The 15,376-nt window shown below is 52.2% G+C and overlaps 1 protein-coding gene across 1 annotated transcript; it reads left to right on the top strand.

The window, feature by feature from the left end:
* Nucleotides 1-2,162: 2,162 nt before the first annotated feature.
* On the top strand, nucleotides 2,163-14,528 carry GREM1 (gremlin 1, DAN family BMP antagonist). The gene is made up of 2 exons (XM_068162901.1): nucleotides 2,163-2,546; nucleotides 9,695-14,528. The coding sequence occupies exon 2, from the start codon at nucleotides 9,696-9,698 to the stop codon at nucleotides 10,254-10,256; it is 561 nt and encodes a 186-aa protein (XP_068019002.1). The 5' UTR covers nucleotides 2,163-2,546; nucleotide 9,695; the 3' UTR covers nucleotides 10,257-14,528.
* The last annotated feature ends 848 nt before the right edge of the window (nucleotides 14,529-15,376 follow it).

Raw genomic sequence — 15,376 nt, 5'->3', positions numbered from 1 at the left:
TGCTCCAGATCAGGCGATCTGGCTTGGTGCTTGACTGCAGCGAGGCACTGAACAGATGACTGCTCTGAAGCAGCTGGCCAGAAGCATCACCATTCAGGAAGGTCAATGCCAGAGCAGCACGTTAGCAACATCCCAGAAAAATACAGCACACAGCCGCCTTACCTGCAGCCCAGGAGCCCTCTGCATGCAGTGCCAGTGCCATCATCAGGCACCAACATGAGCTCAGAGCAACCGCAGCAAACACTTCCTCCAGCACTAAATGCCTGGATCGTGGCCCTGGGAAAGAGGCAGCCCCGCCCTGCCCCCTTCCAACAGGCCTGGCTCTAGGGCAGGTAATCAGAGACAGAGAGCAGAAGGGAGGTAAACAGATCCCTTCCCTTCACATCTACTTAAGAGAAGAAAGGAAAGCTGTCGAGGTACCGAGAGGTGGGGACCGGGACTTCTTCTCTGGATTCACAAAGGAAAGACCTCAGTTAATTAAAAACATCTATTAATTTTAACAGCAGGTTTTGAGCAGAATAATAACAACAACAACAAAAATCCTAAAGCTTCCCCAGGCCCCTCCTTCCATCCATCTAGATGTCACTTGCTGTGATGCTTTGCCAGTAACGCTTCCCCCCTTTCATTGTAATGGCATTTCAGCGGCCCCTGCACAGCAACACATTTTGCTCTCTGATGCTGCCACCTACCACAGCACTGCCCTGTTGCTTCTGCAGCATCCCCGCCGCATGCTGCCCATCAGCTCATTGATTTTTCTTGCTCAAGGCGTGTGTGTGCAGTACAGCACCAGGCTTCATTTACCACCTTGCTGAGCAATCACCTATGGCAGCTGGCACTAAGCGGGCCCACGCTTTGGCCCCAGCCTGATGCTAAAGTACTTTGGAGAGTCGGGAACCTGACATCTCGCCCAGAGCTGGCATCCCTATCCCTGCAGATCCTTTCATTTTAACGTGTCGTCATCTTCTGCAGAACCGGGGCCTATTTAAAAAACAAGAATAAAAACCTCTGTTTGCCAGGTGAGATCCAGGCACCTCTAAGGCTCAAGGTGGGCGTCGACTAACCAGGGCTGGGCGACTGCGGTGCAGGGCTGGTTCTGTCCACAGTCGGGCCGGGCAGTCAAGAGAGAACCAAACAGCGCTGGCAGCACGGCTCGGGGCTGTCGCAGGGCACTTCTCTTTGCTTTGCTCGGTGTTAGGTGGTGCCCACCTCTCCGAGTGGCAGCTGACAGATGTCTCAGTTTAATTAGCAAGCCCAAAGGTCAAGCCGCGCTTCAGAGCCTGCTGCTGGCAGGAGTTCCGTCCCCGGGTAGCTTCGCAGCCCGCCGCGCTCCGAAGCCGGAGTTAGACGAGCGCCTGGAGCCGGAGACCAGCCGGGTGGCACCGAGGGAGCGCAGGCTGCCACTTGCGTACCTACGAGGTTCCCTAACCCCCCAGGGCTTTGCCCCTCGATGCCTTCAACCCCGCGCTGGCCGCAGATTCGGAGCAAGCGTGAAGAGGCGACGCCGGTGGCGGCTGCGAAGAGCTCGGTCCGCAAAGACGCTTAGCGCTCGCCGGATTGTGCCCGACTTCGAGCGCCTCCCGGTATCCCGGCGTGGGGCTGGCTCGGACATCGCGGCCGCCGCCGCCGCGCTCAGCCCAGGCGGGACGCGTGGCTCCTCCGCCGCCCCTGCCCACCGCGGGATGCCTGCCGAGCCCGCGGCCCTCCGACAGACGCAGAGGCGGGAGGGGCAAAAGCCACCCGACGTGTCCCGCCTCTAGCGGGACCGGAAAAAAACCCCAATATATATAAAAAGAACTAAAATAATCTCTAAGTGATAAAGAGCTCCGAGCGCGACTGTGGCTCGGAAGCTACGCTCTAACAGCCCCGGGCACACCGACACCGGCCTGTGTTTGGCAAAGCTGAGCGGCTCCCGGTTTATTCGCAGCAATGCCAGCTTGGGAAAGGTGGCTGCCCCCCGCCTGGCCCGGGCAGGCTCCCCGTGGCGCCCGGCCCTGGGGCAGAGAAGCGCCCCGGCAGCCCTGCCCGCCGCCCCGGGCAGCCTGCATGGCAGGGAGGCGGAGGCGGGGAGCCGGAGGGAGGGGACTTAACTCTTCTTAAATGTCATACTTTAATGGGGATGGAAATTGTGAATTTTCTGTGCATTCCAGGAACAATTCCTTGGGGTGGTGACCTTTAGCACCGATTCTCTTAAGAGAGGAAAGTAGCGGAGTGTTTATCTGGATGACTGAAAGCTTTCCCTGGTGGAAGTTTATGGAAGTGTTAAAGGGGGCGGATAAGACGGGCTTTGGAGGCGCTTGTCCAATGATCTGGAGGGGCTTGGAGAGCCGATCTCAGCTGGCAGACATTTAAATGGGAGACAGCTCGGCGCTGCTGCAATTTGTAGGCAGGATCCGAGACTCTCTCCCTCTATGGACTCCCGGGTAGCTCCGGGCTCCCGCGCCACCCGCTCCGCTGAGTGACCCGCCGGGCAGAGCCCCGCAGAGCCCCGGACCCCGCCGAGGAGCCGCCGCCGCCACGCCAGTCCTGGCCGCGGAGCCGCCGCGCAGGTGAGCCGGGACTCGCCGCGCTACGCGCACTCACCGCGGCCGCGCAAACGGGCCCCGCAGCTGCAGAGTTCGGCCGGTCGCTGTAGGAGACAGCCTTTCAATCTCGCTCTAGCCTACCTTCGGGGAGGGGGAAGGGGAGGAGTCGTTCATCAGTGTCTAGCAAAACCCCGGGGCGCCCCGGTGTTGCAGAGGGTGACAGCCGTCCGTCCCGTCAGCAGGAGCGAGGCGGGCACCGGTGTTCCCGTTGTAGTGCTCGGGGATCCGGGCGCTGTTACAGCCCTCTGGCCTGACAAGCGCAGGCATTGCAAAAGCCCCGTTAGCTCTGCCTCTCATCTCCGCCTACAGCATCTCTACCGACAAATTGGATTCGGCGCTCAGCCGACCCACAGCGAAATCCCGGCCCGGCCTCTGCGCGGAGCGGGGCGGGGGCAGATTCCCTGGTGCTGTCCCTGTCCCGTCCCGTCCCGTCGCGTCCCGTCCCGCCGAGCTGCCCTTCACAAGACCTCCCGGCTCTCCCCCGGCCCGCTTTCGCAAACCTCTGCTCCTTGGCGGAGCGGGAGCCTGGGTCGCCAGGAGCTCCCCATGGCGGAGACCGTGCCGCCCGGGGGGACGCAGTGTATGCCGGCGGGGCCGGGCACCGGAGCATCTGCACCGGCTGCGGGCCTGCGGGCGGTGCCGCGCGTCCGGCATCGGGCGAGATAGGCTGCGGCTCCACCGCTGCGTTCGTTGCCCCGCCGCACTCCCCGCCATGCCCTCCTTTCATGAGTCGGAGCCAGGGGTATTTTGCCGTCCATACGGCTCTGTACATTCGCTGGCCACCGCTACCCTTCCCCCTGCTGACAGCCCCCAGACTCGGCTCGGCTTAGCTTCCCCGTAGCGCCTGCCCAGTGCAGCCCCGCGGGCGCGGACTGGCCGAGCTCTTCTCAGCCCCAGGTCGGCGATGCGGCTTTTCCCTTCGGACGGACGCTTGTTTATTCGCCCCGCCCGATTTCATGCAATCCCCCGGAGGCTCGGGAGTCAATTTAGGGAGTTCGTCCTCCGCTGGGTAAGAGCAGACGGCGGCCGCCCCGGAGGAGAGCCCCGGGCAGTGTCGCCAGCCGCAGCGAGCAGCCGGGCTGAGCCGCTCCCGGCTGAGCCGAGCAGAGCCAAGCTAAGCCAAGCTGGCGTCCTCTCCGCCCCGACGGCGGCTGCCATCCCCGCGGCGCACTCAGAGACAGCTCCGTCTTACCTCGGAGGGTCGGGCGGCGCGGCGGCACCGTCCTGCCTTGGGCTGGGCCCTTCTGCCTCAGTGTGGGGCCGCGGCGGTGCCGCGCTGGGAAGGTGCGCGGTCCCCCCGCGTCCCGGCGGGCTGGGAAGGTGCGCGGTCCCCTCGCGTCCCGGCGGGCTCGGAAGGTGCGCGATCCTCACGCATCCCGGCGGGCTGCGGTGGCAGCCCCAGGGCTGCTTTTCCGAGCCATATAGTCCCTCCCCGGGGGCCAGCTGCGATGCTCGTAGTGTCCCGCTCGTGGCTTGTGCCTGTGGTAGAGTGGCGAGTGAGCCTCGCTGCGCTCATCGGGGCTGAGATGCAGCGCTGGGGACGCCTCTTTTCGCATCGACGAGGGCTCTGAAGCGACGCGAAATCTCGTTAGTGGTTTTGTGAGAGGCGCGGGGATGTTTGGGTGCAGCGCCAGTAACCCCCGAGCCACAGCTGCCCCTGAGCCAAGCCCCGCGGGTCGTGAGCTGGAGAACCGCTGCTCTCCTGCCCCCATCCAGCTCAGCCAAAAAGCTAGGGAGCGGCGTGCGGTGGGGACTGAGTGGAAGTGATCAAGGGCGGCCGGGGCCGTAGCTTTCCACTTCTCCTTAGGACTGTGCTAAAAGGTTCGGGTTTTCTCTCTTGGCGATGTCACTCCGAGTAGCTTCTGCTGATGACTTTCTCCTTTTCAGTATGCAGGAGCAACTGGGGCAGCGCTGCTGTTTCTAGGGCTCCGTGAGCAAATCAAATCTTTCTAAGGGGGGTTTTGTTCGGGGGAGTGGAGCTGACAGGCTGCAAGGGAGCCTTCGGGCGAGCCTAGGTCGGGCTTGCTACCAGCCATGCCCACCACGATATTCAACGTGCCTGTAGTCCCCTAGGACTACGCTTTCTTAAAGGGGGAACTGTCACAGGTTCAAACTTCTTTTGTTCCTTTTCTCTGTTTGTTAAATTTTCAACAAGTTTTTTTCTTCCCTCTTTAAATTTTCTTTCTGGCTGCACTCACTCTGGATCTCACCTCAGCACCACCATGAGCTGCAAGAGGATATTTATTTGCAGTGTCACTGTGTCTCCAAGTTCTACCAGACAGAGCTGGTAGTTTGGCTGTCTGGATCTCCAAAAGAGGACAATAATAAAAAAGAGCAGAAGAAACAAAAAGGTTCTCTGGCAGCTGCCCTTGAGCCATTGTACCTGTAAAAATACTGACCTATGGACTGTGAAAACAGTACTTCAGGCTATTTCTGTAACTCAGATACAATAAGCCAGGCATAAAATGATTCTGATCCTTTGGTTGGACTTGATGGTCTCTGAGGTCTTTTCCAGCCTGGTTGCTTCTATGAAACCCTCTCCATTATTTCTTTCAGTAGCCCAAGTGTTGGTTGTGTTTTGCCCCTTTCTTTAGCTGCTGTCCAAAGCCCACCAAAGACATTGTTTGAGGTGTTTTTAATTTGTAGGTCTTGCTGAGCTAATTTTTCAGGTTTTCTGTGAAGCACATGAGCTCATCACCATGCTTTCCCCGGGAAATATGGTTCACAGATGAAACGATGGGCTGTGAGCATTTGGGTGCTGTGTATTCCAACAGAAGCAGGATGCCATCCAGTTCTTTCAAGCAAGCTGCTCTGTGCTAATACATATATATATATATATATAATAACAAAATGTCAGCAATAACTTACTGACTCTGCCTGGGAACTCACAGGGAAGTTCTGATGACCAAGTGCCATGTGGAGAGCCTTAGTCTGCAGCAGAAAAAATGTATAAATGAATAAAATAGAAGAAAATCACAGCTTCACTGTATGAAATAATAAACCTGAGAGAGTTTACACTGCTCTGCAAACAGTTGCTAGCAGTAATCCACACAAACTCCCAATCTGCTTTAGATGATGTGATCCCAGGCTCCAGATAAACCACATATGAGGTGATGTGAAAGTTAGGGCCCAATTCTGCTCCCGTTTGAAGTCAGCAATAAAATATCTCTTGGCTTCGGGACTGAGAGCTTGCAGATGATTAGAACTTGGGTCTAGCAGTGAGTTATGGCAAAGAACAGATTTTTTAATACTGCCTTTGGAAGTATCTTGTTCCTTTTAACAGACAAATACAAATTCTTGTCAGGTCTCTCTGAAAGGGCAGAGGTGGGAATTGAATTGCCCATTGTGGTTATAGGTTGTCCAAAGAGTTCTCAAATGGATTGTCCAGAGGGCTTCCGGGGCTGCCTGCACAGAGCAGGACCAAGCAGAGAGAGCAGGACCAAGCAGAGAGAGCAGGACCAAGCAGAGTGAGAAGGACCAAGCAGAGAGAGCAGGACCAAGCAGAGTGAGAAGGACCAAGCAGAGAGAGCGAGCAGGACCGAGCAGAGAGAGAGAGCAGGACCAAGCAAAGAGAGAGATCAGGACCAAGTACTGAAAGTTGGACTTTGATAGCCTGGTTCCTCACAGCACCTACCCAAGCTCCAGAGAGTTACTCCTTCTGCAAGTTAAACTCCATCTGCTTCAGGGTTGATTTCTTAGTGGTAAAATCTGGGCTACGGTATCAGCGATTTAGCTACTTGCTGCCCCTTCACGTGAGATGCTTTGGCAGCACTAATAGAGGGAACATTCACAAACACTAATTGGTAGATGGATGAACCACTCCAGACCCTTAATGTAAGCAAACAGAGGAGCTGCCTTCTCTCATAAGCAGAGGTGGTGCAGGGTTGCCCACACTGCATTCTGGCTGCTTCCCTTCCTGGGGCTCGGCACCTCCTTTGCCTCTGTATTTTGCATTTTATGTATTTAATTTGAATTAATGGTTAATAAGTTGCTATTAAAAGAAGGTCCTCCTTGAGCTGCTGCAGGGGAGACCTCCCAGCTGCTTCTGTGGGTCTGTCTTTACACTGTATTTAGCCCCTAGGAGCTGGGGTTGCTTTTACTTTTAGCTACACGGGGTTTGGATCATCACAAATGATTTTGCTGAGCTGCTGGTTTTCACTGCAATGATCATGTCTTCCACGAGCAGGTAACACATCTTTTGCCTCCTTTAAGGCTGAAAACCACAACTCAGTGAAAAACTACCTTGCCCCCTCCAGTTTGGGATTAGACTGAACCACGTTAAGGGTTAAAAAAGGCTGAATAAAGATGCATGGATCTGGGGTACAGATATTACCATAATCAGCATGACCATCAGATTTCCCCCTCTCCCCCCTAAATTCCCATCCCAAAGTACACCTCATCTTCACAGGGCTGGACCTTACTCTCTCATCAACTGCACATTTGTGGGGAAACAAAACCAAAAGGGGTGAAGCAACGTGGAGGTCATCAGTGTTAGAAACAGAAGTAGCGCAGGAGCATTCCTGTTGTGGAACTTTGACTCCGTTCTGGGGCACTAAGCAAACACCTGAAGAAGTTTCCTGGCTCTGCTTCTAAACTAGCAATTTAGTTTCAGTTACATCCAATTAATTCCATCCCCCCAAGTCTTCTTTTTCTTTTAAGGCTCTGGCATCACATTGAGTGAATAAAGGGCAGATTAAAACAGGGTCTAAGGGCAGCATTGGCTGTACAGTCGCTGAAGGAATAGGAAGGGTTTGGGAAGGCGTCTTGAGGGAATGAGCAGTGGTTTCTGACTCTTCATTTCAAAGATGATATTTGAAAGGCAAAATGAACTTTAAGAAGCAGCATGTTCAAATAACATCCAGGCTGCAGCAGAAGCAGAGAAATCCCAGCAAATGGGAAGTCGAAGGTGACATTTAGAATGATGCCACATTAGCCTGCAGTGAGGATTCCCAACTCTTCCCCTCCCCTCTTCCCCCCCACCTTATGTCAGGACTTTAAGGTCATTCAAATCTCATGTTCTGTCCCATATTTTAGTCAGACATTAACAGCAGCCCTTCCAAGCTGTCTGTTGGAGTTGGCTATAACATCATTCCTACAACCCTTGCTTGAAGCCTTAGGCTTCTGCCAAGCACAGGACATACTGGGACATAAATGTAGATGAATAAACCAAATGCATTTATTATCCTAGGTATCATAAACTCTAGGTGCTCCAGCAGGCTGTAGAGAAACCCTTAAAATATCAGAGCCGCCAGCAAAGCCCTGAATAGGATGGAATCCCCCCATGATTCTTTCCCTTTCCCCATCCGCTCGGTGAGAAGCACCTTTCGAACAGCATCCTCTAGCATTTCTTTCCTCCCTGTGACTGGAAAGGTGCAGGAACTGAGAAAAAGAACAGTTTCTCTTTTATAGCCAGTGGTACTTACCCTCAGCTGCTGCTGAGTCTCTAGGTGGCCTCAACAGCATTTGGCTGCTTCCCTGCCTGCTTGTGTGGTCTCGGGCAGAGCGGATGAGGCCGTCCGGGACGGTGCCCTTGGCTCCCCAAGGTTCTTGGGTAGTAACACAAGCAGGACTCATCAGTTCAAACACTCATTTGCCCCTCACTGATAAAAGCAGTGGGAAAAGGGACACAACTGCAGCACTCCAAGCAGCTAGATGATGCCAGCTTCCTCAGGGCTTGGTTCCTTCTCACAGCTGCTCTCCGGTGTAACGCCTGTGCCTCTTTGCAGGTCCTTACATTTGATTATACTTTTTCTTTTTGCAAGCAGTTGCTCATTTCTGGTAGCTTCTTCCAAGCTCCCACAGCAAAGGGTCCCCTCAGATCTTCATTCCCCAGTCTGTCTGTCTTGCAGCCACATCCCTGGCTTTCCAGAGCAACGTGGAGACCATGGTGCTTCTGGAAGGGGGAAAAGTGTGCGAGCTGATGAGTTTCTCCCTGGCTGGTTGGTGTCTTGAGCTGACTGAGCAGCCAGAAGCAGAGCTTTGGGAAGCAGCAGAAAGAGTGGAATAAGGGCAGCAAGAAAAGTTGTTCCTTCCAGGTTGGGAGCAGGGGTGGAGTTCTGAAGAATCTGATAAGTGACCACTTCCTGAAGTGTGGGTTTGGGGTGTGTGTGTGTGCACAAACTACCTGATTTTTAATGCTCATCTCCAAAACTCTGCTGTCCTCATCTGCCCTTTCCATATCCTGCTGTATATAATGAATAATATTCAGAGATGAGAAAATTCCTCAGCACTGTGGCTGCATCTGTGTAACTCCCTGCAAGGACTCAGGGGTGCAGCTGGAAACTGCAGACACAGCTCTTGTCACCTGCACCTAAATATTGCTCTGCGTGAGTCGCCCATCTCATTGCCCAGCTCTTACCTTAGGCATCAGTACACTCAGGTGCACTGAACCACTTCAGAGGTATGGTGTGGCAGAGCTTGGGATGCTCTGATTCAGCCAACAGCTGGATACAGCGTGCAGATTACATTCTGGATGCATATATTATGCAGGGAGCTATAGAAAGCTTCTGAGTCTGCCTAAGGAGCATGTAACTAGGTTAGACCTCCTAAGTCAGACTTCAGTCTGCTGGCACTGTAGGGAGCTGTGCCATACAAATCCTTGTGTAGCATAAAACGTCACATGAATTCTTGTGTAGCATAAAATCTCTTCTTTCACCAGTGTAAGTCAGGAGCAACCTTCCAAATGTCACTGAGCTACCAGAAGGAAATGAGAGCTCTCAACTGCGGTAATAGAGAAAAGAGCTGTGGGGGGAGGAAAAAAGATGCATGCTGCAGAAAATTAGGTTCAGTTTAGCCTCTGACTTCCAATGCCTGACTTTGAGTCTTTGCTGACCAAGATGAAGTAGAGAATGGCAATAATTTAGTGCATAAAGAGCGAGGCAAGAAAGCTTTTATCACCTGGCGGTTTAGAAACAGCTTTCCAGCTGGGAAAGGCTAAATGTTTGTCTTTTATAAGCATGTACAAGCACACACACACACACACACACACACACACACACACACACACACACACACTTCTTTCATGGAACTAAAAAACACTTACTACATACCTGGCTTCTGTTGCTGTCTGAGCCTCACCACTGTGCTTTATTCCCTCCACCTCCTCCACGCAGGATGCTCCGCACGCTGTACGCCCTCAGCGCCGTGTTTCTCCTGATGGGATTTCTGCTCCCCGCAGCAGAAGGGAGGAAGAGGAACCGCGGGTCTCAAGGTGCCATCCCTCCTCCCGACAAAGACCAGCCCAATGATTCAGAGCAAATGCAGACGCAGCAGCAGCAGCAGTCGGGCTCCAGGCATCGGGAGCGAGGCAAAGGCAGCTCGATGCCTGCCGAGGAGGTGCTGGAGTCCAGCCAGGAGGCGCTGCACATCACCGAGCGCAAGTACCTGAAGCGGGACTGGTGCAAAACCCAACCCCTCAAACAGACCATCCACGAGGAAGGCTGCAACAGCCGCACCATCATCAACAGGTTCTGCTACGGCCAGTGCAACTCCTTCTACATCCCCAGGCACGTCCGGAAAGAAGAAGGCTCCTTCCAATCGTGTTCCTTCTGCAAGCCCAAGAAATTCACCAGCATGACTGTTACCCTCAATTGCCCTGAGCTGCAGCCCCCGAGGAAGAAGAAGAGGATCACCCGGGTGAAGGAGTGCCGGTGTATATCCATCGACTTGGACTGACTGGGGTGTGGGGATTGCACTCTGACTGTACGCAGGCATTGCTGGTGGGAGAGCGAGTGGGGGCTGGGCAAAACTGCCCAGGGCTGGGCAGAACTGAAGGACCTTAAAACAAGCAGAAAAAGATATCTAAACTAATAAATAAAACCCAACCAACCAACCAACAAAAGAGAGGGGGGAGGGGGGGGAAATCGATTCATGGGAAGGGCACGCAGGTGTGTGTGTGTGCAAGGGGGGAAAGGGCTGTGTACAAGCAAACGTCTGAATGTTCACTACCAGCAAACCATTTACCAGGGGTATGAAATGCTAGAGCTATTTGCCTGCAGCCATCAGTTAGGTTTCCCAGAGTATTATTCAAGTTTTTTCTTTGTTGCTTGCTGGGAAAAGTGGAGCTGAGGCTTTTTGCTAACGTTCACCTGCTGTGCTATTTGCTTTTACTGTATCCAGAGAAGCATCCGAGTGAGAGGACAACACAGTTTGAAAGCATGAAGCTATTCTTCAATATGAAGTAGTCACACACACAAAAAAAAAAAGAAAAAGAAGAAAAAAAAAAAAGGGAAAAAAAAAGGGAAAAACTATAAAAAAGAAGCAGTTTAAAGCATAGCAAAACCCTCCCTGCAAATAGCAGAGCTGCATCGAGCGGTTGTAACGTGCTGCTTCAAAACAAGCAACTGTAAGCCAAAAGCCAAAAGTCTGGAGAACAATGAGGGGAGCATGGGAGCGTTGAAAAGTCAACCATAGGTGGATGGAAAACAGAGCTGCAGCAAGTCAGAAAGCAAAAGGCCAAAGCAAGTAGTCAGAAAGAGGACCAAAGGGAGCAGGGAAAGGAGAGGTACACAGGCAGGCACAGAGGAAGAGGTGTTGTCTTCTGTTTACATTTTGCTTTAATTTATATACCTAGTCATATATTGCATAAATTAAAGAGAAACTATATTCAAGGCTATAAATATACTTCTGAGTTCTGCTGGCTCTCTACAGCAATCAAAACCTCCTCTCTGGTTGTTGTCGTCGTCTGTTTCTGCTGTCAGTTACTCTTCAGCACCCACATACAGAAACACACATGCAGCAGCTTTCAATCCTGGGTATCTGCACAGAACCACAGCAGGTTAGAGGCTGGAAGGGGCCTCCAGAGCTGATCCAGTCCAACCCCCCTGACAGAGCAGCATCACCCAGGGCAGGCTGCACAGGAAGGCATCCAGGCAGGGTTGGAAAGGCTCCAGAGAAGGAGACTCCACAACCTCTCCGGGCAGCCTGCTCCAGGCCTCTGGTACCCTCACTGTACAGCAGGGTCTCCTCATGTTGAGCTGAAACCTGCCCTGCTCAAGTTTATATCCATTGTTCCTTGGCTTATTGCTGTGCACCACCCAAAAGAGCTTGGTCTCCTCCACTTGCCCCCCAGCCCTCAGCTATTGATAGACATTGATCAGATCCCTCTCAGCCTTCTCCTCTCCAGGCTAAACAGCCCCAGGGCTCTCAGCCTCTCTTCACAGGGGAGATGCTCAAGTCCCCTAAGCATCCTCCTGGCTCTCCCTTGGACTCTCTCCAGCAGGTCTCTGTCTCTCCTGAACTGGGGAACCCCAAACTGGACATGATACTCCAGGTGTGGTCCACAGCACAAGTGTGCAGACTCCACTGTGTGGATCCAAACTCTCTCTCCTAGTTTGTTTCTTTTTAACTTCTTTTTCACACACACACAACACAAAAAAAAGCCTCACACATAAGCACAGCAGAGACAGAAACCTTTGCTCACCCATATGAAGCAGAGAATGGCAGTAATTTAGTACTTAAAAAGCGAGGCAAGGATTAAAACAAGCATCATGTGACTGCAGAGGCAATAACCACACCAGAGACAAAAGGCTCCACATTCATGACTAGTAAACATTGCATTGTTGTTGTTATTTTAGCTTGGCCACAGGCATGCAGCTTGGTGAAAAGAAAAAGAAAGAAAGAGATGCAGAACTTCTTGCCAGCAATAATCCTCTTCTCTTGTTTTGTAGTATCTGTTACCACAAACTTACATTGAAACTGCATTTGGCCTCAGCAAAGAGGAGTGCCTGCAAACTAAGGGCTAACTGCCCCCTCGCATCGGGGCGGGGGGCAGGGGGGAAAGAAAAGAGAGCAGCATGAAAGGGGACCCCACGGCTTCCAACAGCTGGGTGGATCTCACCTGTGAGGTTATCCTGCCTTTTGTTTCCTTCAGGATCAGAAGCTTCAACTTGATCAGGGCTGTAGGGTTTGGTAAGAGCACAGAAGGTCCTGCAGAAGGATCACAGAACGTTAGAGGTTAGGAGGACATCTGGGGAGGTGGACTCTGGGCTGTTGAACCCTGGAGGCAGCCCTTCCGTGCATGGTGTCCTTGCTTTCCTCAGTGCTTGCTGGGAAGCCTGGAGGGGGAAGGGGGTGGCTTGCTGGCTGCAACTCACACCACATGGTCTGAGTTTGCTCCTGCTGTCCTGGGTGCTGGCTTTGCACGGGCACTTTCAAACCCTGGGTGCTGAAGAGCTCCCTGCCTGTACCAGCGGGGCCTTGGCATCTGGTCTGTCCAGTGGGGTACTGAGGGAAAGGCATGGCCCTGTGCCAGGGTCAGTGCTGGGCCTGAAAGCAGAGCTGGCATCACTGATGTGAGGGAAATGGGAGTTAGGTCCACATGAATCATACAATGGGGCTTGGCTAACCCAGGGCTCAGTTTCCCCCTTCAGCAGCATTATTGATGCAACCCTTCTCCCTCACACCAGATGCCTCAGCCACAGGGTTCCTGCCCTTTGAACGCTGAGGAAGACAATTCTGCTCTTATTAACACATCCAAAGGGAAGCACACAGCAGCAAGTGGCACATCACAGATGCACCCTGGTGCATGGGGCCTGCCCCAGCTGCTGCTCAGCCACTGGTGACATCCTGCACCTCTGCAACAAACAGGTTCCAAGCGCTGTGAGGGCTGCACTTGAAGAGGAAGAGATTGCAGCTCCTCGATTGGTCGATTGATGATTGATCCCACCACCAAAGCATTCCACCTGTGTGTGCTGCTCTTCAGCAGCTTTGACACATTTCCTGGTGGACTTTAAAATCCAGTTGTAAAAGCCAGAGCTACAGGAGATGGGTTTCCACTGTGTGGAATGTGAATAGTTAAACACAGAAGGAGAGGGATGTTTAATACAACCAGTAAGACAAATTCTCTTGCACTGGCACTAGTCAGGGGTTGCCTACCTTTTAAATTCCTCCTTCCTTGTTTTTGTTTTGTTGGTTTGGGGTTTTTTTTAGATAGTTTGCAGGGGAAAAGGCCAATCTCTGCTGAAGGTTTGGTGGTACCTAGGGTTTGTGGTCAAGACATGGGAACACCTTTAAGGCTGAGATTAGTTTTCCTTCTTGTGAAGCTGACAGCAAAACTCACTCAGTGACTGCTGAGTCCCTAAGCCCTTAGCCAAGAGATGGAAACACCTTTAAGACTGAGATGATTTTTACTCCTTCTTGTGAAGTTGATAGCAAAACTCAGTGACTGTTCAGTCCCTAAGCCCTTAGCCAAGAAATGGGAACACCTCAAGACTGAGATTATTTTCTCTCTTCATGTGAAGCTGACAGCAAAACTCACTCAGTGACTGCTGAGTCCCTAAGCCCTTAGCCAAGAATTGGGAACACCTCAAGACTGAGATTATTTTCCCTTCTTGATGTGAAGCTGACAGCAAAACTCAATGACTGTTGAGTCCCTAAGCCCTAAGCCACTCAGCAAAGCTTCAGCCATTCCTGACTCCTTTCTTTAAGGCCAGGCTCACATTCTGGAGGGAAATTGATGAAAGCTTTATAGATCTGTTTTGTTTTGGAGTGTTCCAAACCAGCCTGCGTGCAGCTCATGCCAGAGGAACTCGCCTTGAGGCAGGTTCCCCTCCTCCCCAATATCTCAATCTGATACAAAGAACTTCTATGAATTGCTTGGTCTTTGCCTGAGAGTAAGAGAGCTCTGCTTAACTTGCCATCATACCAGCTAGTTAATCTTGACCACAAGATGTATTTAACTGCCTGCTTTATTCCAACAAAAACCAAACAATGGGCTGCATAACCTAAGGCTGCAGCCTTTTCATGCTCAGCCTCACAAAGCACAGCTTGGATTTAAATGAAGTTTGAATTATTTTGTAACTGAATAGAATTGGAGGTTTATTTTGTGTGTGTGTGTGTGTGTTGGGGTGGGTTTTTGGGTGTTGTTTGGTTGTGTTTGGTTTTCCTTCCCAGCCTTTTGTACGTCATCTTAACTACTGGTAACGAATAAATAAAACATCTCCTGCAGCCCTTGCCTATTGTGGGCTTGGCTTTGGTTGGGTTTGGGTTTTGGTGGGGTGTCTTTCCCCCCCCCCCCCCCTTTCCTTAAATTTCCAGCTCTTTCTGGATCTGTTACTTCTCTAATTATAAAAGGGCTCCCATTATGACAAGGAGACAGAGAGGCAAGCAGTGGCACCGCCGCTCCGCACGGCGACTTCAGAGAGGGCTCTTAAATGAGCTCTGCCACCTCCCCCCTCACCCTCCCACGGTTCATAGGAGGAAAAGCTCAGTCTTTGCTCACACTTTTTCCCCTTTGCAAACCACAGAGTGACACTTCCCAACATAAATAAGCCTTGGACTCTTGGCAGAGGTACAGCTGGAGTTAGCCTGCCCTGCCCTGCCTTACACTGAACCTATCTCAGGTTTATGTCCAGCTACCAGTGTCACAGAGCCACAGAATCAACCAGGTTGGAAGAGACCTCAGAGATCACCAAGTCCAACCTAGTGCCTAACACCTTACAACAACTTTTAGCCCAGCAACCAAGTTCTTGAGTATCACAGCAATATCATAGTATCATAGTATCAGTCAGGGTTGGAAGGGCCCCCAAGGATCATCTAGTTCCAACCCCCCTGCCATGGGCAGGGACACCCCACACTAGAGGAAAAATGGTAAAGAATGCTCCCCACATTTCCATGCCACGCTGTAAGGAACACAACTCACAGGATATCCAACTTTTACTTCCTCTTTTATTTTTTGGTTGGAAAAGACCCCTAAGATCATCAAGTCCAACCACTGAGCCAGGTCACCATGAACCCAAGTCCCTCAGCACATCGCCTACACTGCTTTAAAATCCCTCCAGAGCCTAGGACCTCCC

The sequence above is a fragment of the Melanerpes formicivorus genome, unplaced genomic scaffold (genome assembly GCF_026170545.1).
Source record: "Melanerpes formicivorus ecotype bairdi unplaced genomic scaffold, bMelFor1.0.p_v2 SCAF_68, whole genome shotgun sequence".
NCBI lineage: Eukaryota > Metazoa > Chordata > Aves > Piciformes > Picidae > Melanerpes > Melanerpes formicivorus.
The sequence above is the reverse complement of the archived record's forward strand: the minus strand, read 5'-3'. Positions and strand labels throughout refer to the sequence as shown.

Bases quoted from the DNA above. Each gene is read 5' to 3' on its own strand.
- GREM1 (XM_068162901.1), top strand. From the start codon at position 9,696: ATGCTCCGCACGCTGTACGCCCTCAGCGCCGTGTTTCTCCTGATGGGA.